Source organism: Octodon degus, unplaced genomic scaffold (assembly GCF_000260255.1).
Source record: "Octodon degus isolate 3935 unplaced genomic scaffold, OctDeg1.0 scaffold00239, whole genome shotgun sequence".
Lineage (NCBI taxonomy): Eukaryota > Metazoa > Chordata > Mammalia > Rodentia > Octodontidae > Octodon > Octodon degus.
Window position 1 is genome coordinate 1,700,598 of NW_004524815.1, and position 23,483 is coordinate 1,724,080.

Consider the following 23,483-nt stretch of genomic DNA (forward strand, 5'->3'; position numbering starts at 1 on the left):
TTTTTTTTTTTTTTTTTTTTTGGTGGCTCAGGCTGCCTAAAGGGCAGGCCTAGCTGGGGATCGAACCACAGTATCCTGCTCCTGACTGCCTTCGCATGAGCAGGTGCTTAAATGACTGAGCTAAGGGCAGGCTCCCTTTGTGTTTTGAGCTACAGTATAAAATATATTTCTGATTGTGGGTTGCAAACTAAAGCTTGAATGTCATTACAAGGCATTTGGTCACTGTGGAAAACTGAGACGCTGTGGAGCAGGGCAGTGGTGGCAGGCCTGTAGTGGCAAGCCCCTGGCGTACATGCTGCACGGGCTGCTGGGCTTGTGATCACTGAAAGCTCTAGACGACTTGCTATCGCTGGAAGAGGGGCTTCTCTTGGACGTTCTCCGAGGGCCGTCTGACTGTTGTCTCTGCCAGGAACCCTGTGGAACCTCTCGTCCCATGACTCCATCAAGATGGAGATTGTGGACCACGCCCTGCACGCCCTGACGGATGAGGTGATCATCCCGCACTCTGGCTGGGAGAGGGAGCCAAGCGAGGACTGTAAGCCTCGCCACATCGAGTGGGAGTCGGTGCTCACCAACACTGCTGGCTGCCTTAGGTAATAGCAGGGCACAGCTTCTTAAAGATAGTTCTCGTTCTTCAGCTCGTTGTTCACCCTCACTCTTGTTTTTGTCTGCCTTCACTGCTGCTCTTCTATGTGCACTGCACAGACCTCCTTGCTGGCCCCCATAGGTCCTCCCCTCTTTGATGACCCCTGACTTTGTCCTCTTGTTTGGTACACCCCGTGAGAGCCCACACGTGTGAGGAGGTTCGGGGCTGTGTCCTCAGTTACGCACACTTTAGCCAAACGCTGCCTTGTTCCGAGTCTGCACCTGTGCAGGAAGCATCTGTTCTGTCTTAAATCCCTCTTGTTGGCCCGTGGGGTTCTAGAAGTTGAGCAAGCAGCACTCACTGTCAGTCCTGTCAGCTGCAGCGCCTCGCTCATGGTAGACAGCGGCCATTTGTTTCCAGGAGTAGAAGAGGCACCGAGGAAGCTTGCGCATGTTGCAGGTGGTGAGGGAGGACTTTGGGCTTGGCTCGTTGTAAGTAAGTACTTCCTGGTTCCCCCTCAGGAATGTAAGCTCAGAGAGGAGTGAAGCCCGCCGGAAGCTTCGGGAGTGTGATGGTCTTGTCGATGCCCTGGTTTTCATTGTTCAGGCTGAGATTGGGCAGAAAGATTCAGACAGCAAGGTGAGTCGCTGCATCTGGGCTGCGTTGGCAGCCATTAAGTAGGAAAAACAAGACCTGAGTTTTGGGTCATGTAGCAGATAGTGGTAGAAGCCATTCCATCCATAAGTGGCCTCCATTGGCCTGCAGACAGCAGGGTGTTGAGAATCCTGGGGCCACCTGAGAGAGGATGGCTGTGCTGTGCTTATGAGGATGGACTTAGGTTTGGCTGGTCTTTTTGAGGCAAGGCTTCGCCTGCAGTTCAAGATGGCCTCGGCCGCCCAGTGATGCTCCTGCCTCAGCCTCCTGAGTGCTAGGTAGCAGGTGTGCACCACTGCACTTGGTTTGAGGATGGCCATTATAGTACCTGGATCCTGGACACTTGTCCTTGTTGCGAGATGGCCATGGATGCTGTCCTCTCATTGGGTCTTTGTCTTGTGTCCCTAAGCTTGTAGAGAACTGTGTCTGCCTCCTGCGGAATTTATCCTACCAAGTTCACCGGGAGATTCCACAAGCAGAGCGCTACCAAGAGGCACCCCCCACTGTTTCCAACAATGCCGGGCCCCACGCGGCCAGCTGCTTTGGCGCCAAGAAAGGCAAAGGTGAGTGTTGCGCTTCAGCCCTCCTCTGACCTGCCTGTGGTGTGGGGAGAGGTGTGGGTGAGGCTCCAGGTACAGGGCTTTGCCGACGAGGCTGCAGCTCTGTGTGCTGCTTCTCCTGCTATGTGCTCTAGTTGTGGTGGTGGTGGTGGTGGCAGTGGTGCTAGTGCTGGTGCTGGTGGTGCTGACTGGCGGCGGCCACTGGCATCAGTGACTTGGGTGTGGGAGGACAGCAGCTCAGTGAATGTAGGGCCTTCTCCCCGGTCCTCCTGCGTGTCTCCGTGTGCTGTTCCTCTGTGCTTTCCTGCTTATTTGCCCAAGATCCTGTTGACACCTTTCTCCTGCGTTTCTCTCCTCTGCTTTCCACTTTGGGTGACGCGCGGGCAGATGAGTGGTTCTCCAGAGGTGAGTGGGCGCTTGGGCTTGTCGGTGTGCCATCTGCATGTTTCAGTCTCAGTTCCCATAGCCTACCCTCGCCTCGCCTCCCTTGTGCTGCGCCTAGGAATTCCATTCTGAAGGGCCACTGAGACAAGCTGGCTCCTCTGAGCTCCTGCCATGGCATGTTACTATGGGCAGTGTTCTCTGTTACCAGAACTCAGTCCACAGCACCAAGAGTGGTTACCCTTGTTCCCTGCCTGCTGCCTGCTTCTGTCCTCGTTTCCACCAACCCCTGCTGGGATGGGGAGGGCTGCTTTGGCCTTGCGATGGATCTGTGGGCCAGAGATTCTGTGTGAAGGATGATGGTGTGCCAGATGAAGTCTTTGCCCCCGTCTCTTCCCCTCCCTCATCACTAGGGAAGAAGCCCACGGAGGATCCAGCAAATGACACGGTAGACTTCCCTAAAAGAACCAGTCCTGCTCGAGGTAAGGTGGTTTTTTTCTTTTCTGTCTCTAGAGCTCTCATATAGTATTGGTGTTTGATGGCCTAACCGCAGACTTTATGTCCCCTGCTTACTGCCCTCTCCTCTACCTTACGGGTTTGAGGTGATGACCAGCACAATGGGGCACGGTAGAGTTACGGCAGGACTTGGGGAGACTACTCATGGGCCGAGCAGTGATGCTGAGCACTTGAAGCCTCTCTGGCTCTTCGGGCTCACTGTGTAGATGAATGTAAAGTGTAGAGCTCACAGCTCTTCGAGGACCTGATGCTGAAGTGTTGTTAGATCTGTGACAGTCGCTTTCACTCCTCATAGTGGGTGGGACAATGACTGGGCTCCATTAAAAATGATTTGCTGGAGGGGAGGAGTTCTTAGCCCTGAACTTAGTCAGTGAGCTCAGCATTCATGGTGCAGCAAGGCAGAGAAAGCTGTGGGGGAGAAGAGTGCAGGGGAAGAGAGCGTTGGACCCCACAGTCTCTTCCTGTCCATGAGTGGCTCGTTATTGCTAAGCAGGAAGGAGTTGCGTTGAGTGTGCTGTTGAGTGTGTGAGGGGGCTGTGGAGCCCCGCAGTGTAGCAGAATGCATGTGTCAGCCCAGAGTGCGCAGGTGCCCGGTCGATTCGCACGCTGTCTTCTTGCCTTTCCCTGGTACAGGATATGAGCTGCTGTTTCAGCCGGAAGTGGTCCGGATATACATCTCACTCCTCAAGGAGAGCAAGACTCCTGCCATCCTAGAAGCCTCCGCTGGAGCCATTCAGAACTTATGTGCCGGGCGCTGGACAGTGAGTCCCTTTCAGAAGTGGACCCGGAGGTGGGAGACGTTGGTAATGGGCCCTGCCATTTATAATCTTCCACTATCCGTGTGCCCCTTGTAGTACGGCCGGTACATCCGCTCTGCGCTGCGTCAAGAGAAGGCTCTCTCAGCCATCGCTGACCTCCTGAGTAGCGAGCATGAGCGTGTGGTGAAAGCGGCCTCTGGTGCGCTGAGGAATCTGGCTGTGGATGCTCGCAACAAGGAGCTCATCGGTAAGGAGCCAAGTGCCATCCTCACTCAGCAGGTGGCACAGTGCCTGCAGGGCCGCAGGTGCATGGGGAGTCACTGGCTGGGAAGAGCCCAGCCCCCCCATGTGACACTTCTGGGGTAGAGCTGCTCTGGAAAGCCCGGAGGCGAGGACCATGGAGACAGCTCAGGAGTTGCCGTGACCCAAGCACCGCACCCCTGCACCTCCTGTTCTCAGTCAGTGCCCACCACTTGACACAGGGCTGTTCTGCTTGCAGTAGGGTGAGGAAACTGAAGAGGGGTGCGAAGTCAGTGTAGTGGTTGGTGGCAGAGCCCTTGCTGGCTCCTACGTTTCCTCGTGACTGCTGTCCCGAGTGACCACAGCAGTGAGCTCCCCGCTTCTGAGGGGCGAGCAGTGACTTCATAGCTGGCCTGGTCCTCTGCCCCTGCCAGCATCTGGCAGCCCTGTGGGCTGCAAGAGCGACTCAGGAGGAATGCGCCATGCATGGCCTGGTGGCCACCATGCGCCACATGAGGCTCCTCACACCTGCCCCTTACCTGGGTTCCTTCCACCTTGCTGCTGCAGGCAAACATGCCATTCCTAACTTGGTGAAGAATCTGCCAGGGGGCCAGCAGAACTCTTCCTGGAACTTCTCCGAGGATACTGTTGTCTCTATTTTGAACACCATCAATGAGGTTATTGCCGAGAACTTGGAGGCTGCCAAAAAGCTCCGCGAGACACAGGGCATTGAGAAACTAGTGTTGATCAACAAATCAGGGTGAGCTCAGTCAGCATCACAGCGGGGGGATGGGGAATTTGGAGAAAGAGAGGAGGCTGCTGGGAAAGCGACTTCCTCTTGGCTTTCTGGGGTCTTGGCCATTTTTACATGTGGGATGGTGGGAGGAGGTGTTGCTCTATTTGTCTTAAGATCCATGAATGGGTGGCAGGCTTTTTTTTTTGTAGTGGTGAGGACTGAACCCAGGGCTGAGCTGCATAGCCACCCTACTCACACGCCCTATTTTTGAGACTGTGTGTAGTGCAGGCTGGCCTTGAACTGACTTGTGTAGGTCAACCTCAACAGCAGTTTGCCTGCTTTGTCTCCCGAGGGCCGGGATTACAGCTTCTAGGCTGTTTGTTTAAACTTTTATTTTGAGACAGGATCTTATTCAGGTGCCTAGGCTGCTCTCAAGTTTGCAGTCCTTCTGCCTCAGCCTCCCCGAGTGGCTGGGATTACAAGCAAGTGCCCTGCTGGATTTCTGAGGGGGTGTTCTAAGCTGGTGGTTGAGGCGAATGGTAAGTTGCTTTTCTGGTCTTGCATCCAAATTTCACATGGTGTTGCTTTCCTTCAAAGGAATCGCTCAGAAAAAGAAGTCCGAGCGGCAGCGCTGGTATTGCAGACAATCTGGGGATACAAGGAGCTGAGGAAGCCACTGGAGAAAGAAGGGTGGAAGAAGTCGGACTTTCAGGTATGTCACATTGGGCACCAGGTGGTCTCAGGCCTCCTGCTACCTGTGCACATTCTACCTCACTGTCTCTCCGCAAGACTGGTGTTGGGGAGGAGGAACCGAGGGCCTCTGCTGTGGACTCAGGTCTGCATGTGGAGGTGGGAGGCAGGGCAGGGAGCCTGGTGTGGTCAGAGGGCGTCTGGAGGAGGAGGTGCAGAGGAGCAGGGGCAGGACGTGCGCGGGCGGACCTGGGGCCACTGACTGCGTTCCCGTGTGCCGCAGGTGAACCTGAACAGTGCCACACGGAGCCAGAGCAGTCACTCGTACGATGACTCCACGCTGCCCCTCATCGACCGCAACCAAAAGCTAGGTATGGGCCAGGCCACAGTGTCTCCTTCCACCTCTCCTGGGGCAATGCTGGGCTGGGCAGCTGAGAGCAGGGCGCTTGTATTTGTTCCCCAGCAGTGATTCTTTTCAGGGTGGGATGTGGGATTCCTCTGCTGCAGAGTGAGTCCTAGCATTTCTCTTCGCCTTTTAAATTTCTATATAACATCAAATAACGTATATGTACTCTTAAAATTAGAAAATGCAGAGAACTAGAAAAACAACAGAAAATCAGTTATTTCTACCATCCAGTGTTAACCACTACACATTTAAAACCCTTCTGCTGTGCAGACAAACACATTTCTCCAAGAAATGAGCAGGCTTTTCCATTTTTCCTTGAACATGTGCCGAGGCCCTCCAATCTCTGTGAGGGTGGGCCCGTGTTCCTCAGCCCTGGGAGCCTGTGTGGCTTTCTCGCAGCATTCCTGAGCTACACAGAGCCCACCCTCACTGGAGGATGGCTCAGTGGAGCTGTCGCTGTTGGCAGTGTTCATGTTTCTGCCTGCATGCGAGTGGGTATCTCTTACACGCCCAGTGCTGAGGGAGAGGAGAGGCTCCCCAGCGCTGCTGTCACACGTGGAAGCAGCGCCGTTGTTGTGCCTGGTTTCTGCAGTACCGTTCTACTTGAAGAAAATGACTGGATGAGAAACTGTCAGAATTACAAGGCATTTCCCTGGCATTTGCTCAAAAATGAATTCAGGAGCTGTGCATGGTGGCATATACCTTCAATCCCAGCACTCTGGGAGGCTGAGGCAGTAGTATTGCAAATTTTAGCCCAGGCTGGGCACTTTACCAATTTAATGAAGTCCTGTCTTAAAATAAATAGGGCTGGGATGTAGCTCAGTGTGAAGGCCCTGGGTTCCATCCTAAATAATGCAAAATCAAAATAATGAACTAGCACGTGGGTACAGTAAAACACAATGAAGTGAGCTTGTTGCTTTGTGCAAAATAACTGATAGTGTTTTCTGTCTTAGCTTTGAACTGAAAATCAAAGTCTTGAAAATTTGAGGCTACCTCTGTGAGTCTGCTAACTTCATAGTACTTCAGGCTTTCTAACGATATCAGTGTGACATCAGTGAATATAATTTTTAAAAACAAAATATAGTGCCTGCCCAGCAAGCACAGTGTCCGAGTTCGATCCCTGGTGCCCCCACTGCCCCAAAAAGTATGAAGTGAAATGTGCTAGTATGTGGAATATCCAGACTCCAGTGACCTAGATGCGAGATAGGGCTTTGCATGTCATTCATACTGGCTTTATCCTTACAGTGACCCTCCTGCCTCAGTCGCCCAAGAATGATGGGTGGGGTCACAGTGTTGGGCCACTGTGCCTGCGTGGGCCTGGTGATGTTTTGCAGTTGACAGTATCATGTTACATCAGACTTGTGCCTGGGTAATTAATCTGTGCTAAGTACAAGACAGACCAGTGGGTTTTAATTGAACAGGATACAAAGAGATTGTTTGGTTTCATGTTTAACGTTGCTGCTAATCTTGAAGCACTGAGGGAGACTTGAGTCAGGAGGGTCGCAAGTTTGAGGCCCCTGTGGATAGTTTAGTTCAGCAAGATCTTATCTGGAAATATAAAAATGAAGTCTTTGGGGATATCCTGGCTTCAGTCCTCAGTGCTGCAAAAACAAACAAAAGCTGCTCCCAGGATTAAAACATCGCAGTGGGAAGGGTCTGAGTTCAATCCCCGGTTCCACAAAAAAAAAAAACCTAGCAGTGGGGATGTTGGCTTAGCATGAGGAGGCCCTGGATGTGATCCCTGGCTCTGTGTGCTGAGTAGGTGTACACCACCAGCGTATGCACAGTTTCCTGAAAAGTCTGTTGATAGCCACCTTTTGCCAACTTTTTACCTGTGTGAGGCTGGATTTTCTCCATTATTCGTCAGCCAGAGTAACATGCCACAGCAGACTGAATGCAGAAACGGATGTGAGAATCCAGCTTTTTTTGATTAAGAAAGCTTAAAGCTATATGCAAAATTGTGTACAATGTCTTGTATTAAAAATACTGTAATCTAGGCTGGGGATATAGCTGTGTAGCATAATCTCCTGCCTGGTAAGTGCAAAGTCCTGAGTTTGATTCCTGGTACTGGGGGAAAAGAAAAAAAGAAAAATAATAATTACACACACACACACACACATATAATCTAGATATGGTGGTACCTACCTGTGACCCCAGGACTCAGAATGCTGAGGCAGGAGTATCCCTGTTCTAGGACAGCTTGGATTACCTAGCAAGGCCTTACTGCAGTAACCAGCAATGAAAGCAAAGGCAAAACCAAAAATTTACTATAACATATAGTAAATTTTACTTTTTTAAGCAAAGCAGAGAAAATTTCTCAGTACAGTAAATACTAACATGTCTGACTCATGTGTGAAAGCTCTTGGACCCTCACAGTTTTGTGTTCAGTGCGGCTCTGGGGATCGAACCTAGGGCCTCGCTGTGCTAGGTGCAGGCTGCCACTGAGCTGCAGCCTCAGCCCTGCTCCTCAGACTTTAAGACAGAAGCAAGGCCAAGCGAGACCAAGTGGTGTGCAAGCTGCTGGTCTGAGTTCTCGTCTGCAGGGCGGGTCACGCTGAGGGCTGGGCTTCACCACCACTCTGTTCCCACTATCCCCAATGAGAACTCAGCGCAGGAAGGGTAGGAGGACAGACCAGAGGGCAGTTGGTGGTGTGTGCAGATGCTGAGAGCTGGTTTTGACCTGGATAACTTTCTGACTTCATGTAGATAAGAAACCTGACCGGGAAGAAATTCAAATGAGCAATGTGGGATCAAACACAAAATCACTAGGTAGGTAATGAGCCCCCGCCCCAGGACAGGGACTAGTGTCTCCCTGGATGCGCAGGCCTACTGGGCTCCGCAGTGTCCTCCTGACGCCTCACGCTTGCCATCCTCACCGGCCTGGGGCCCGTCTCTTTCCTGTACTTTCTCAGAACTCTCAGAAGATTCCTCACCTCCCCGTCCCTGCAGAGTGGCACATGTGTCCCTGAGCATAGCCCATTGTGGCCTGAGTCGCCCTTTTTCCGTTTTCTCCCAAGCACTCACTCCACCTTCCTGGTCTACTTGCTGCTGTCTCCTTGCTCTCTCTTTCTGGACTGTCCTTCCCATTTGCTGTGTCAATTTCTCTTCATCCCAAAAGCTTAACTCAAGTTCTGTTTTCCTTTGTCAGGTCCTTCCAGCTGCATACGTCACTGTTCTCTATTTCAGTCCCCTTAGAGACTGGCCTTTTGGGGTCAGCACCATTGTCACCCTTCAGCTCTGGGGACTTCCTTTATGCTCTCTCCTACCTTATTCAAGCTCCTGTGAAGTCCATGACCATCAGACGTGATGGCTTTCAGGAGCCCCCGGCACAGCTCAGTTCCCAGCAGAGGTGCCTAAGTCATACCTAGACGTGGTACATGGGCCTCCAGCGCTGCCATGTGTCTGTGTACTGTGTTCACAGATAACAACTATTCCACACTGAGCGAGAGAGACCACAACAGAACACTGGATCGAAGTGGGGACCTAGGCGACCTGGAGCCGCTGAAGGGAACTCCCTTGATGGTAAATTCTCTTTATGTACTGCTGCCCATCAAGGCTGGTTCTGTTCTGAGGCCTGTTACGTCCTGTGGAGTGAGGAAAGGAGACAGAGACACAGTCTTTTTCTGGTGGGAGTTTGTAGGAACAAGTAGGAATTTTGACTCATGGGGATTTCTGCATTGGTCAGGCTGGGAGCAGGAAGCCTGTGAAGGTGTTACTGACACAACTAACGCTAACTGATCTATTCTCACCCTTCCCACACTCATACCTGCCTGTTGAATCTTTTGCCCCTCTTCTACCTGGTTGGTTTGAATGTACACATTCTAGAGTTTTCCCTAGGCCTGGCACGCCCTCGGGAGGCTCTTCTCTCTGTTCATACTAACCAATTGCATGTGTTCACAGCAGACCGAGGGGCAGGATTCTCTGGAGGAAGAGTTGGATGTGTTGGTTTTGGATGATGAGGGGGACCAGGTGTCTTACCCCTCCATGGTATGTCCTCCGGCCCCTTCCATATTGTCCCCGAGGAAGGAGGTGCCCGTGAGCCTGCAGTTTGCAATCACGCTTCTCTGATCAGGCGGGAGACGCGAGTCAGCTCTGTGGGCCTGGGGTTCTGCTTCTCTGATTGTGCTGCCCAAGAGGCTGGGCCGCACAGCCGGTGATCGCTTCTCCACTGTGTGCTACTTTTCTTCCTCTCGATTTGCCCACGTTTTCCCCTGCCTTCTCTTCTTATTCCCACTGCTGCTAATGTCCTGTTTCTCTTTTCCCACAGCAGAAGATTTAGCACCACTCCCTGCGCTCCATCTGGGCTTATAATATATGTACTTTCATTTTTTGGTGGTGAAACAGACTGATTTTTCCCCTTTCTTCGCTGGACTGTTGTGCCAACTGCCAGGCTGCCTCCTGCCCTTTGCTCTGGACTCCCGGCTTCGCACAGTGAAGTTGACCGGCCCGTGTGCCCCACGCCCACTCAGCCTCCCTGGCTCCTGCCGGGAAACCTGACTGCGGTGTGCGCACTGCATCTCAGTCTCCAATCTCGAAAAACTGCTGAAACTGCTGCAGATGAGCTTCTGGCCGGCTCTCCAGGAACTTGGCCCTGTGTGGAGGAAGGAGGGAGTGGGAATCTTCACTGGAAGGCGCGGAGCCCCAAGCTCCGTGTTGTATATGCAATGACCAGCAGTCTGCTACATGGATGGTTCTTACTCGCAATCATTTTTCCTGGTGGGGAAGGGACTTTTATTTTCGGAGAATGGGAAGTGTGAATCCTTACCTATTCCAGCGGCTATTTTGGAAAAAGAAGGCTGACAACACTGGCACATTCCGCTTGGCAAGGGCCTGTGAGTAGTGGAAACCTTGCTGCCCTCATCTCCGGAGCAGGGACCGTAAGGACCTGCAGACTCCATCCCATCAGGGAGCCTCGTGCAGTGCCGGGCTGCCTCCACTGGGCCGCCTCCACCTGTGCTGAGCCTGCCAGCCTGGCCTGGCTGCCTGCAGGAGGCCATGCGAGAGGAGAATGTCGTGAAGGCTGGTGGAGAAGCCGGACATCTTTAGGGAAGATGCAGCTCTAGGAGACCCTGGGAGGACCATGCAGGAAGCTGCGGAGGCTGCCCTGTGCTGCCGCCTCCTGCCCTCGAGCCCGTCCTCCCCGCCTCCTCCCTGGATTGTTTGGTGCCTGCAGGACCTGGTGTACATAGCTCCTGTCCTCCCTCACAAGGCGGCGATTGCCCTGGCTTTGCCTCCTCACTGTGCCTTCGGCCTGGGTGCATCTCCTCCCTCCCTCCCACGTGCCTTCCTTTGCCTCTGCAGTCTCATTTCTCATGATTTTGCAAGTTAAAGTATTTTGTTGCTTCCGTACCCACTGTTGGCCCTCAACAGCAGGAAGATGCTGAGAGGCAACTGTAGAGAACCTCAGCTTCTCTCTTCGGGACTGGTGTAGCACTCACTTCCGCCAGGGCGAGCCCTTCTCAACTGCACGGGGTTGGGCCTCCTTTGAGTCTCATCCTGATGGGTCTCACGGAGTGGTTGGAAGAGAAGGAGGCGGTGGCCGTTAACTCCTTTGTGGCTGGTGTTTGCCACCACTGTGGGAGGGATCCTAGCTACAAGGGTCCCTGCCCAAGGCTGCCTGTGGCTCCCCTGTGGATCAGCAGGTTGGCTAGCAGAACCAGATGCTAGATGGCTTGATTCTTTCTCTTTAACTGTTTTTCTTATTTGCCTCCTGTTACCCTTCATCCAAAAGCTCTGTTCAGTGCAACTGGAATTGCTCCTCCCTCCCCCTTTCTCTGCCTGTTCTATGGAGGCTCCTGGACCCCAGCCCTTCCCAGGCACTGCAGCCCCCAGCACCTTCCCTCCCGCCTTCCCCACTCCGCCCACCTTTTCTGGCCAGAAGGACTTTTTGCTGTCTGTGACCGCAGAGCTTGCTGGCGGGGACCCTGCCCCCACCAGCCCTGACTCCGAGGTGGTTGCTCGTGTCCTCTGCTCTCCTGGTGCTCTCTTCTCGGTGCGGTGCGGGTGATAGAATAGCCATGGGCTTCGGGGACCTCTAACCATTTGTTTTCCCATTTTCACTTAGAAACACACTAAACATTCAACTCCAGAAAACCAAAAATCCCACCTTCCCACCGAATACTACTTGGGGCATCTTCGGCTCCGTACATTTGCTCTTTTCTTTCTCTCCTTAATGCTTTTAAAAACAAATGAGTTTTTATATAAATAAAGTTTTTAAAGTGTGCGTGTGGGCAGCTGTGTGTTCCTCCGGCAGCTGTGTTTGCTCCTCCTCCTCACCTCCCTTCCACAAGCCTCGCTCTGCCTGCTCTCTCCACAGCTGCTAGAAGGCGCTTGCTGGCTTACGCCTGGGTGCGTTTATTTTGTACAGTCCTACCTCTTACCAGGCAAGACTTAAATTTCATATGAAACTGTTTATTTTTTAGTATTTAGTACAGGGTCTATACAGATGGGACTCTAGTGATCCTCCTGTTTTCAGCATCCCAAGCGCTGGGATTACAGGCGCACACCACCACACCCAGTCTCAATCCTGTCTCAGCACGCCCTGGGGGGCTGGGCCTGCACGGCATGCCAGGGATCAAACCCTGGTCCCTGCATCTGCCTAAGCAGGTGCTTTAATCCTCTGAGCTAGCTGGCTGGCCCTGAAACATTCTTTTCCTTCTGAAGATTTTTAAAAGAAATGTGGCTGCCATGGAACTGGAGATCTGACCTCGAGCTGGGAGGCTGAGGTGTGAAGAACCTATGGCTTTGCAAGTCTCCAGGACTCATGGCCGTTGGACAAAACTAACAAGGGATAGAGCCTTCTGCAGCACACGTCCTTCTGCCGGACACCACACCGAGAAGCGGATGCGGGCTCCAGCTGCCGTTACGCAGGCACGCAGATGTCACGTTGAAGTCCCACATGCAGCCCACCAGGGTCATCGTATTGCTTCTCAGCCCATGTGTATGTAGTAGGGTTATTTATTTGACAGTCCATACTGCTTGATAGGCCAGAAAATTGTGTCCTGCTGGGGTGCATAACAAGTACTCGGATTACCTGGGGTGGCTTTTCCCTAGCTGGATGCCAAGGGTTATGACCTACAGGAAAAGACTTATTTTTTTGGGCACCCTTCCATCCTATCATATGACTTGAAAACCTCCTAAGGCTTTATGTAAAACGCTTTCTGTGTGCCCACACCTTTACATTAAAGTTACATAGTGGGACTGGAGGCAGAAGCATAAGCACCTACCTGGTAAGCACAAGGACCCGAGTTTGGTCCCCAGCGCCACATGCCATGTGGTCTTGGCCCTGGATTCTCAGGTGCTGTGGCTCTGGAACTGGGTGTGGTGTTGTCTGCCTGTAATGGGGGGTGGGGGGAGAGGCAGGAGGATCATTGGAAGTTTGGAATCCTCAAGGGTTACAAAGTGAGCTCAAGGCAACCCCAAACTGCATAGCGAGACCGTGTCTTAAAGGGACGGGGGGGGGGGGGAGAAAATGGGAAAGAAACACATAAAGGAGTAAGAATGTATATTATCTGGACATTTGGGAAAAGATAATAGGAAGCGGTACCATTTAAAGAGAAGGGCAAAAAACAAAACAACCCTGAGTTTTATTTGGACAAAAGGCCCCCTCAGATTTGGGAAGCCTGGTCAGGTATGGGGCACATTTTAGACCCAAGCTCCCTGGGAAGCTGGAGTAGGAGTCCCGATCACTCCTTTAAGGCAGGCTTGTCTCCAAAAAGGGCTGGGGGTGCAGTGCAGCACTCACCGGGTTCAGTTCTCTGTTCTGACCAAAATACACAAAAATGGAGAAGCCCAGTGTCCCCCAAGCAAAAGTAACTCATCTAGGAGCATTGAGACAAGCTGTGGACAAGCAGTGTGGGGAGTTAGGAAAGAAGCCAGTATCTGCAGAAAACAGCCAGCAGACAACTTCATCTCCAACAAGGAAAGAAAAGTATCTCTCGAGTTAGGAAGCATCATTCCTGAGGAAGCGAGCGTCTAGAACTGGCTGTGAACAGGGATGTGGTGCAGGCATAGCAGTACACTGTGTAACTCTGGCCCTGGGGGAACTGGGGCGGGAGGGCTGTGAGCTCCAGGCCAGCCAGGAATACAGCAAGAGCCTGCCAGATGGGTTTAAAGACAAGGGTCTCGGGAAACCAGTGTTCCTCAGAAGGAAGTCCTGCAGAGGAAGGAGTGATCTCAGGAGGCAAGAAGGGCAGTGCGTGAAACCCAGTTTACATGTGTGTGCGCCTGTGCACACACTCGGAGACTGTAATGCTGTGCAAGTCCAGAGGGCGATGAGAGCACTGAGTTTTGGATTCTTAGATTTGAAAGCCGAAATCCTGGTGCAGACTAGCAAAACCAAATAACTACTAAAAACATAGAGCATGTAAGAGCTGCACGGCAGGGAGGATAAGAGGAGCCCAGTGGCAGCCACGGCAGCAGTGGCCCGGGAGAGAGCTGTGTGCAGAGAGCAAGGTGGGTGAGGGCGGAGGGCACAGGGCCAACGCCCCAGCTAATTGCCCAGAGAGAAGTGGGCAGGATGGACACTGAAGACAGGGCAGGATGGACACTCAGGCCTCTTGCTGGCTTGTACGTTGGACTGTGGTACAAGTCTTGTCTCAGGATCCTCCCATGTTCTAATAGGACTGGACTAAAGCTGGGGCCACAGGACAGCAAGGTGCTGGCTGCGTCCCTGTGGGAACTGTTGGCAGTGTTGGATTGTCAAGTTCATCTCTACGGTATCAGTCATTTCTCGGGCTCCAGTGAGGGTTTCTCAGGAAGCTGACTGACATTTTGCTATCGTACCACAAAGACATTTGAATAGATTTCTTCTTTATGATGTGCTAAGGCAAATCCATAATGCCTATTTGTTTAAACCTCTCTGTCTCTGTGTGGTAATGGGTATTGAACCCAGGACCTTCACACTGAGCTTCATTCCCTGCCTTAAAAAAAAAAATCTTTAAAAATTTCATACATGGTCTTGCTATGCAGCTGAGTCATGCTCTTCCTGTCTCAGCCTTCCCAATGCTGGGATTACAGGTGTGCACCACCACCACAAGGTTTCAGTGGCCAGCATGCCCCCCCCCCCCCACTCCTGGGGCTCTGGGGCCTGCACAGCATACGGGACCAGGAATCGAACCTGGGTCCTCGTACTTGCCTGCTTAAACCGCTGAGCTATCGTTCTAGCCCATCTCCTGCCTTTTATGTTTTTTAAGTTTTGAAACAGTTTCCCTCAGTCACTCAGTTGCCTAGGCTGAGCTTGAACTTGGGATCCCCCAGCCTCATTCTCCCAGAGTACTGGAATTACAGGCAGTGCCACTGCCCCCATTTTTAATCATATGCTCTTTTTTGGGGTTAGTGTCTCTGAAATCTGGCTCAGATTTTGAGATGGTTCAGAATGATAATAATGCCTGTGGAATACTCTGTCCAAGCTTGGGCTCTGGGAGGAGACTGCCTGCTCCAACCTTCAGCAGACGTGCTGAGCTCTAGGCGTGGCATGGCGCTGAGGGAAGAGCAGAAGCAGGGAGGGCGTGGATATGTGGAGGACAGCAGCTGGCTCTGTCCCCAGGCTCTTTTCCACGTGCAGTGCGTGCTTAGGTTGATGTAATGTATTTAGTACCAGGTCTACGGGGTCTCACTACTAGATCAGATTCGTAGTGATCTGCCTGTTTACAGCCTCCCAAGAGCTGGGAGTACAGGCGTGTGCCACCACACCTAGTCTCAGTCTCCAACTCAGCCCGCTCCGGGGGCGGGGCCAGTAGAGCACCCAGGAATGGAAGGCCCCTGAGCCTGCCAAGCAGGCACTTCAGTCCGCTGAGCTATGTGGTCGGCCCCTTGATGTCCTTATCTTGCTCATGGTGACTGCTCAGTTGTGTCCAGAGATTCAACCAACAAGTGGTAAGCAGGCCCCGCCTGCTGGGAAGCTCTGCTCTCGGGGCCCTGGCCTCCAGTGGAGGCCAGGGTGGAGGTCGGGGGAGGGCGGAGAGACCACACAGGTGCAGGCGAGCCCAGTGAAGCTCAGGAGGTCTGGTGGGTGCTTCTGGGTAGGATAGGAAAGGATTCCCTCAGAGGACCTTCAGGCCGTAGTGTTTGTTTTTGATGTTTTGAGACAAGACCTTACTTCCTAGTTTAGGCTTGCTTAAACTGTGCAGCCTGACCGGCCTCCAATTCAGAGTGATTTTACTGCCTCAGCCTACCAAGTGCTGCGATTGCAGGTGTGTACCAAGTCCAGCCGCATTGCACTTTGTTTGAATCTTCTTGAGGTTAAAAAACAGAGAAAAAAAAAAGCAATTGTCATGTAAAGCCCAAGAGAGAGATGAGGGGCTTAGTTGAATGAAAGCAGAAATGTATACATGCATTAAGTGCCTTGCTATACAGCAGGTCTCTTCTGGTGACACTGATGCTGTAGTGACCCCTGGACCTGGTGCCCAAGAGGCGTGCGGCAAATCACTTCCATGTGAGGCGGTGCCACCTTAGGCAGTGATGTCACCAGGTCACTAGCATATCCAAGAGGGCAAGCCTGGGTGAGCACTGAGAGGGAGCCGCGGGTCTCAGGCGAGGTGGGATAAGAAGGTGTATGAGGTCGTGGGTCCGAGAATCAGCCTGCCAATGGCAGCTGTGCACGGCCGTGATGGCCATGGCTAACATCTGGTGCCCGCCTCATTCTGAACACTTGGACACGAGAAACGACAGGAGTGTAAAGAGTATCAGCAAATGGTTTTGGGCTGCGCTGTGACCTAACACACAACTTCTGTTAAATATGTTCCACGATGCTGATCATCCCCCTCTTACGGATGAAGAAATAAAAGCTCAGAGTAGTTGAGGAACTTGCCTTAATGCTCAGCGGCTAAAGTCGGACCTCAATCAGAAGTGTTCACTTCTGAAACCTTTTTAAAAATTATTAGCCTAGATTGCTTCCCACACGTAAGAGGTGGAGTCGGCGAACACAGATCTCGGGCCCAGGGAGCTGCGGTGTCAGCTGCAGGGCAGGGGTGGGGTAGGAATTGGGGGTCCCGCGGAATGCTGAAGGGGGCGCCAATGAACGGGGGGTGGGTGGGTGTGTGCTGGGTCAGGCCTGTGCTGCAGGCGAAGCCCACGGCTGGTGGCGCGGGGCGTCGGCTTGGAGTTGAACCTGTAGCACAGAAGTATGTGAGGAGGAAAGACAGCCTGAAAAACAAGGGGTGGGTGGTGTGCAAGAGACTTTCATCCTATTTTATTTTTATTTTTATTTTTTAAGACGCTGGGTACCTTCCCAGCGCAGAGTTGCATCAAACACGATAATGGAGTACAGCCTGCCTGGCCGGTTTCTTCCGCGGCAGCTGTGTTCCTTTTTCTGGTTACATCTGCTTGCAGCGTTGGCACCTTGCGTAAGCGGCAGCGCGAGAGGCGTGGATCCACCGAACCTCTCCCGCGGGCTTAACACGCGGTTCAGTATTCCCAAGGAGCCCGCAGCGGTGAGGCGCACCCATCCTGCTGCGGGCTTGGGCCTGACTGGTCCGTCTGCCCCTCCCTGCGTTTCGCTCTTCCATGCCCCTGGGGTGCTCTCTTTGTGTCTCCCCCCTGGTGGTGCTACCTGGCAGCCTAGCCAAAAACCTCCGGTCCCCTGCCCTGCGCCCCTGCCCGGGTTGGCTCTGCGTGGTGGTGCAGGGGAGGAAAAGGAGCGGAAGGGAAAGACTGGGAGTAGAGGGGAGGGAGAGCGGGACATGGGGGAAGGGAAGGGTCGAAAGGGAAGACCGGCATGGAACCGGTATCCCCTTTGCTTTTTGCTTTGCCAGGGAACGAACAGGCGGCCCCTGCCGGCAGACCCGGGCCCCTGCGGGAATCCGCCTCAGCCCGCCCACCCTCAGGCCTGGGGCAGGGGGGAGGGGTGCAATGTGTGTCTAGCAGGCACCCGGCCCTGGGTTCGATCCCAGTGTAAAAAAGCCTTTGACTTTATATGAGCCTATACAGCTTGAGTTAAAATCCTTCTGTCCTTCGATGTCACCCTCCAAGACTACTCCGGATGTCTTTCCCCATGGGCTTCAGTCACACACTTATTCCTGGTGGCCCAGCTGCGTGCTCAATGCTGTGTTCTGCAGTTTGTCTCTCTCGTGAAAATCTATCAGGGACACCCTTCTAGCCCATGGCCCATAGTTCCGCCTGTTGTCCTTAGGGTTGCCTGTTAATTTAAGCACTGTAAGTCTGTGCAGTTTTACTCAGACGTGGTGTTCTCCTGCTCCCAGTCCACGTCCCAGGAGCACCAGCGGCTGCTTTCCGGGGGGTCCCGTCTCCCAGCTAGGTCCTGACCCTGCGGTGAGGAGGAGCAGAACGCGCAGCCACTCTGCCCACCCTGTCCCGATCTCTCTGCCTGCACCTCCAGAGAAGATCTAGAAGGAAACTTATGCTTCGGCTCCTGAGCAAACATGCTATACAGGCCACCGCTTTCCTTAGAACGCCCTAGGGCCGGGGCTTTGGGGCTTTCCAGACGCGTGTTTCATCAGAGATCGGAGATTCTGCCAGCGCTCCTCAACCCGGTCAGCCCTGAACCTCATGACACAGATGCAGATGGCAAAGCGGATGCCGCCGGCTTGGAGTCCAGCTGTCTCCTTCCGACCCTCCTTCTAACTTGTTTCAAAGGGAATTAATTCTGAGAAGGTTCTGCTTGGGCGTCTCCTACTTTGAGCAGTCAGCCCCAGGCTACCCTCTCGGCCCGCTGTTGTCTGACTGTGGACGGACGCCTGTGTGTCTCAGCTCAGCTCAGTGTCCAGCGCTGTGTCCTGCAGAGTGCCTGGCCTTCTTGTGCCTCACTGTAGCAATGGTTTCCCGGCTGCCCGGGGCCCTGCAGCCCACTGTGTTCCGCAGTGCCACTTAGATGAAATCAGCTTTCCTTCTGTGCAGCACAACCCCTTGAGTACTTCCTTCAGCCTGCAAATGTTGTTCAATAACCACTTCTTACAAAGACTAGGGCTTCTGGTGCTTTTTGCTTTTCAGGAGTTCCAGTTCTGTGGATGGAGGCTGTAAACTAATGGAAGTCAGTGAGGTAAGCATGACTGTAACATGCCGTTTTCACATCTGGAAGGGAGGCAACTCTGCCAGGAGGGAGGCAGGTCTTCCTTGAGGTGATAGGGGCTGGATTAGAAATATGGTGAGATCCTGTTGGAGAGGATGGTAAGTGCCCAGTGACAGAGCACCGCGGGGCTGCACAGAGCGGGCCTGGGTGTCCCTGCGGCAAGGGAAGGGCCTCTGCGCAGACATGTCACCAAGCGACGTGGGAGTGGGTGGGAGAGGACATCATCAGTTCAAAATCTCCATCTTAGCGTTGAATGTCAGTGGCCACCAGTGTCCTGAAGAGAGGTGGGGAAGAAGTTGGCTCAATGGCTGGTGCTTGCCTAGCGTGTGGGGGCCTGGCTTTGCAAAGAGAAAAAAAATTCAAGACCGGATCTGGTCAGGCCTCGAGATCTAGCAAGTATTTAATAGAAATTGAGAAGATGGCGGAAATGTCAAGCCACACCAGGAGGATTAGTGAGCCCAAAGAAGAAGGTTACAGGACACCTGACTCAGTTCCTTTAATAAATGAATTCAAGAAGAGGAACCTGGCAAGGGGCCTGTAGCTCGAACAGAGAGAGTTGATCTCAATACAGGAGTCTCTTCTGGATCCCAGTAGGAAGACGACATGTGGGACAGCCGGCCCTTGGAGTATTGTCACTACTAGATCACCGGGCTGGTGAGAGGTGTAGGCTGCTGCTGTGGGCTAGGATTACCTCCTGGAGAATCTGGGTGGTGGGCTGGAGCATGACGTCGGGGTCAGGGGACAGAGCCTTCAGCAGTGTGGGGCTGAGAAGGGCGCATGCTCGGCTGTGCAGAGGTCATTGTCGTATCCGGGCTGATTTTTATGCAGCTCTGAGATTCTCCTAAGAAGCCTTTGAAAGGTGGTGGAGTTGAGAACACAGCGCTGCACGCGCCCAAGGAGGGCAGCTGCTGGGAGCAGCAGGCGCAGGGGAGGGGAACTTGGAAGTCAGCAGGTCCTTTCAGCCTGCTGGGGCAATTGCAGGGTAGGGCCGGAGCAGCCGGAAGGTAGGAGAAGCTGACTGGAGGGGACACTGGGTCTCACTAACTGGAGCAGCTCTGCTTTGAACTTCCGCTGTATATGGCTTTGGGGTGATGTTCTATTTAAAAACAGGATTCGGGAAGATTTAAACATTTTTCTCTATTGCCACTGAGGGAACAGTTGGGTATTTTAAAGGCTGTCACCGGAGCTGTAAGGGGGAGATTGTCATCCAAAAGTGCAGACGACAGGAAGTTTACCAAGGTCATTGCCACACTGCAAGTGCCGGGACGAGTGTGTTTGGAGAGGACGCAGCGGCAGGCGCGGTGTGGCTCAAAGTGAGCGTCTGTGCTGACAGTGTGTCCCAGGGAGGCCACCAGCGGAGCGTGGCTGCTCGTGCTGGGTCCTTGTGTGTCCTGTGCTGAGTTGCCTATGGGCGAGGAAGGTAAGCTCCCAGTGCCCAAGACTTACAGGCAAAGACCCTTTCTGGGCCTCTGGCGCGGCTCCGCTAGCTGGTTCCACGCCACTGGCAAGTGTGTCTGTGTGTGCGTGTGTGTGTATGTGTGTGATCTTTTTAGCCTTCTTCCGTTATGGAGCTTTTATGGAATTCCTCCAGAAGCTAATAATAGTTTTGGGCCTTCTTCTCAAAACAACAACAGATTCAACCCAACAAAATAACCTCAATAACCTCAGCTGGATTTTGAGAGCAGTTTGGAAGTGCCTAGATATCATACGAAGAACCCTTGGAAGTGGAGGATTGCTTGATAATAAAGGAATATTCTTAATCCTGTCCAGACCTATTAAATCAGAATTTTGGGCAGGAGGACCAGCAGTTTAAACAAGCTCTCTGGTAATTTAAATTTCTCTATTTTTTCTTTCTTTCTTTCTTTCTTTCTTTCTTTCTTTCTTTCTTTCTTTCTTTCTTATAATTTTTAAGGTTTTTGAGACAGGGTCTTACTATGTAGTTCAGACTGGCCTTGAACTCACTATATAGTCCAGGTGGGCCTCAAACTCAAGGCAGTCCTCTTACCGCAGCCTCCTGAGTGCCGCTGGGGTTATAAGCACGTACCAGCATGCCTGGCATTCTTTTTTTTTTTTTTTTTTTTAATGTATTTGGCACAGGTTCTACAGGGTGGACTCACAGTGACTCTCCTGTTTTCAGCCTCCCAAGCACTGGGATTACAGGCGTGCACCATCATACCCCGTCTCAATCACTGTCTCAGTGTGCCCCTGGGGGTGGGGCCTGCAGGGCACTCCGGGATTGAACCCTGGTCGCTGTACTCTGCCTAAGCAGGTACTTTAGTCTGCTGAGCTAGCTGGCTGGCCCTCACACCTGGCTTTTTTTTTTTTTTTTTTGGTGGAACTGGGGATTGAACTCAGGCCCTTCTGTTTGCCAGGCAAGGGCTTATTCTACTGAGCCGGCTCCCTGGCCTTTTTTTTTTTTTTCTTCCAGTACTAGAGATTGAACTCAGGACCTTGCTCTTACCAGGAAGGAGCTGTGCCACTGAGCTATATCGCCGGCCCTGGTAATTCTTAGTTGTACTAAAACATGAGAAATTCTGCTGGTACGGTGGCCTCTCCTCAGCCCATCCTGTCTTCCCCACCTGGCCACTTGACTGTGGCCACAGTGCTGAGTCTTCATCCCTCTGGGGGAACATGAGCCTTCACTTGGAGAAGCTCTGGAGTCTGATGGGGGGTCCAGGTCTCCTCCATCTCCAGGGAGCTGTGAATGCACAGCCTCAGCCCCTCTGTCCCATCTCCCCTGTCTGTGTGTCTACTGGCTGCCTTGCAAGCCAGGTGATCCGGGGCCTTGCAAGGGGCTTAGAGGAGTATCATAGAAAAGCTTTGCAGAGCTAACTCCGTATCTTTGGGGGTGACGTGTTGGGAGGCACTGAGCCGCACCCCAAGCCCTCTTTTTTAAAATTTTAAGGTAAAGTCTTATTAAACTGCCCAGGCTGGGCTCAAATTTGAGACCCTTCCGCCTCAGCTTCCCAGAGTGCTTGGCGTACAACTGTACATCACCACACCCAGATCTCAGCCTGTATTTTACCACCACATCCAGCTACTCTCATGAGGTTCAAAACTGCCAACAGTTGAGAAGGTCTCAGTGGGTAATTTTCTTTTGAGTCTGTTTTCTTTTAATTGAGTCTTTTCTAATTATCTATACATTTTTAAAAATATAATTGAAAATAATTTAGAAATTGTAGCCCATTTTATGGCACACTTGATTATAATCCCTTCTTTTTTTACCTTTTAAGGGCAGCCGAAGTTACTGTCTTATTTATTTGTATTTTTAGGGAAGGGTCTATAGGGTGTGCAGATCTCACTACTAGATGGGACACTACTGATCCGCCTGCTTACAGCCTCCCAAGAGCTGGGATCCCAGTCTCAATTGCCATCTCAGCACGTCCTGGGGGCAGGGCCTGCACGGTATGCCAGGGATCAAACCCTGGTCCCTGCATCTGCCTAAGCAGGTGCTTTAATCCTCTGAGCTAGCTGGCTGGCCCTGAAACATTCTTTTCCTTCTGAAGATTTTTAAAAGAAATGTGGCTGCCATGGAACTGGCAGCAGGAGCTTTAATCCGCTGAGCTATTTGGCCGGCCCATGCTTTATAATATTTATAATATTTCTGGGGGCTGGAGAGATGGCTCAGAGTAAAGCACCTACTTGGAACAAGCTTGGCAAAGCACAGGGACTGCGGTTCGATCCCCCAGCACCACATGCCAGCCAGCCCCGCCCCTTCACAGGCAGACCCCAGTGAAGTCCTGTGTGTCACTGCGCCTGCCCCTCCACCTCCACTCCTAGCGGAAGTCCGGAAAGTCCCAGCTTTCTTTGTCTGAGGTCGGAGAAGACCCTATTTCCCTCAGAGTCCTTCTGTGTCTCTGGAGTCAATAAAGACTTGAAAAAAAAAATCTTTCCAATCTCTTTATTGTGCCGCCGAAAATCCTAACAATTTCTGAGTCGACTGGTCGCATTTTGTCGGGGCTGCCTGGATACAGCAGTGTTTATTGGGCTGAGGGGGTAACTCCGCGTAGAGCATTTGCCTGATGTTATTTATTGGCCTTGGGCTCAGTCTTGACGCATGCGTGTCTGCCCCTGCGTGGCGCTAGGAACCTGCTGTAGCAGACACTGGTGCTCGCGCCTCTGTCCCTGCAAGGGCCGCCTTCCCTCCCGGCTCAGCCGAGCCCACGGGCCGCGCGCCTGGACGCTGCCGGGAGCGGCCTTGCGCGCAGACTCTCCCCACGCATCGCTGTCCTCTAAGGAGGCGCTGGACTGCGTGCAGAGGACGCGCGCTGGGCCGGCGCGGGCTGACTTCCAAAGGCGGCTCGTCGCGCACCTCCCTTGTCCCCCACCCCATTCCCCCAGACTTGGGGCTACTGGAACAGTGAGGAGTTCGAATTTAGGCTTCTTCTGACACAGCGAAAAATACACTGATAATAGTCTCAGTTCTTCCTTTTGCCACATGAGCACAACGGTGGTTACTCATCCATAAAGTCGATCATCCCATTTAGTTTTGTCTGGTTTTTGTCATGTTGAGAATTGAACCCAGGGACTTTCCACTGAGCTACATGTCCAGACAAGATGACTTGGAGTTGTAATCCTTCTGCCTCAGCCTCCCGAGTGCTGTGATTACAGGTGTACAAATCAATCATTTGAGCAATATATTACTATTATAATAATAATAATTATTTATTTATTTTTTAAAAAACAGGGTCTCACTATGGCGTTTAGGCTGGCCTTGAACTCACTATGTAGCCCAGGCTGGCCTTGAACCATAGACATCCTCCTGCCTCTGCTTCTGGGTGCTGGGATCACAGGTGTGCACCACCATGCTCGGCCTGAGCATTGTAGTATTCAGGTAACTGTCAGCTCTGAAAGTGCTTCATCGGAAAGAAATAAGAGATTTGCTAAGATTTGCTGGAGAAATCAGTGCATTCCATGGATTTCAGCAAA

The 23,483-nt window shown here is 52.5% G+C and overlaps 1 protein-coding gene across 11 annotated transcripts in view; it reads left to right on the forward strand.

The window, feature by feature from the left end:
- Positions 1-11,750, forward strand: part of Ctnnd1 (catenin delta 1) — a 46,603-nt gene extending 34,853 nt beyond the window's left edge. For 5 of the 11 annotated variants that reach the window (XM_023706093.1, XM_023706094.1, XM_023706102.1 and 2 more), the window contains 14 exons: positions 410-593; positions 1,108-1,225; positions 1,650-1,803; positions 2,188-2,205; positions 2,595-2,663; positions 3,331-3,458; positions 3,552-3,702; positions 4,263-4,455; positions 5,029-5,143; positions 5,405-5,492; positions 8,234-8,296; positions 8,949-9,049; positions 9,428-9,514; positions 9,795-11,750. In XM_023706093.1, the coding sequence (XP_023561861.1) occupies positions 410-593; positions 1,108-1,225; positions 1,650-1,803; positions 2,188-2,205; positions 2,595-2,663; positions 3,331-3,458; positions 3,552-3,702; positions 4,263-4,455; positions 5,029-5,143; positions 5,405-5,492; positions 8,234-8,296; positions 8,949-9,049; positions 9,428-9,514; positions 9,795-9,806 (1,481 nt within the window). In that variant the 3' untranslated portion in view covers positions 9,807-11,750. The remainder of the gene's footprint in view (positions 1-409; positions 594-1,107; positions 1,226-1,649; positions 1,804-2,187; positions 2,206-2,594; positions 2,664-3,330; positions 3,459-3,551; positions 3,703-4,262; positions 4,456-5,028; positions 5,144-5,404; positions 5,493-8,233; positions 8,297-8,948; positions 9,050-9,427; positions 9,515-9,794) is intronic. The other 6 variants (XM_023706103.1, XM_023706097.1, XM_023706096.1 and 3 more) reach the window with 5 other exon arrangements.
- Positions 11,751-23,483: the final 11,733 nt, after the last annotated feature.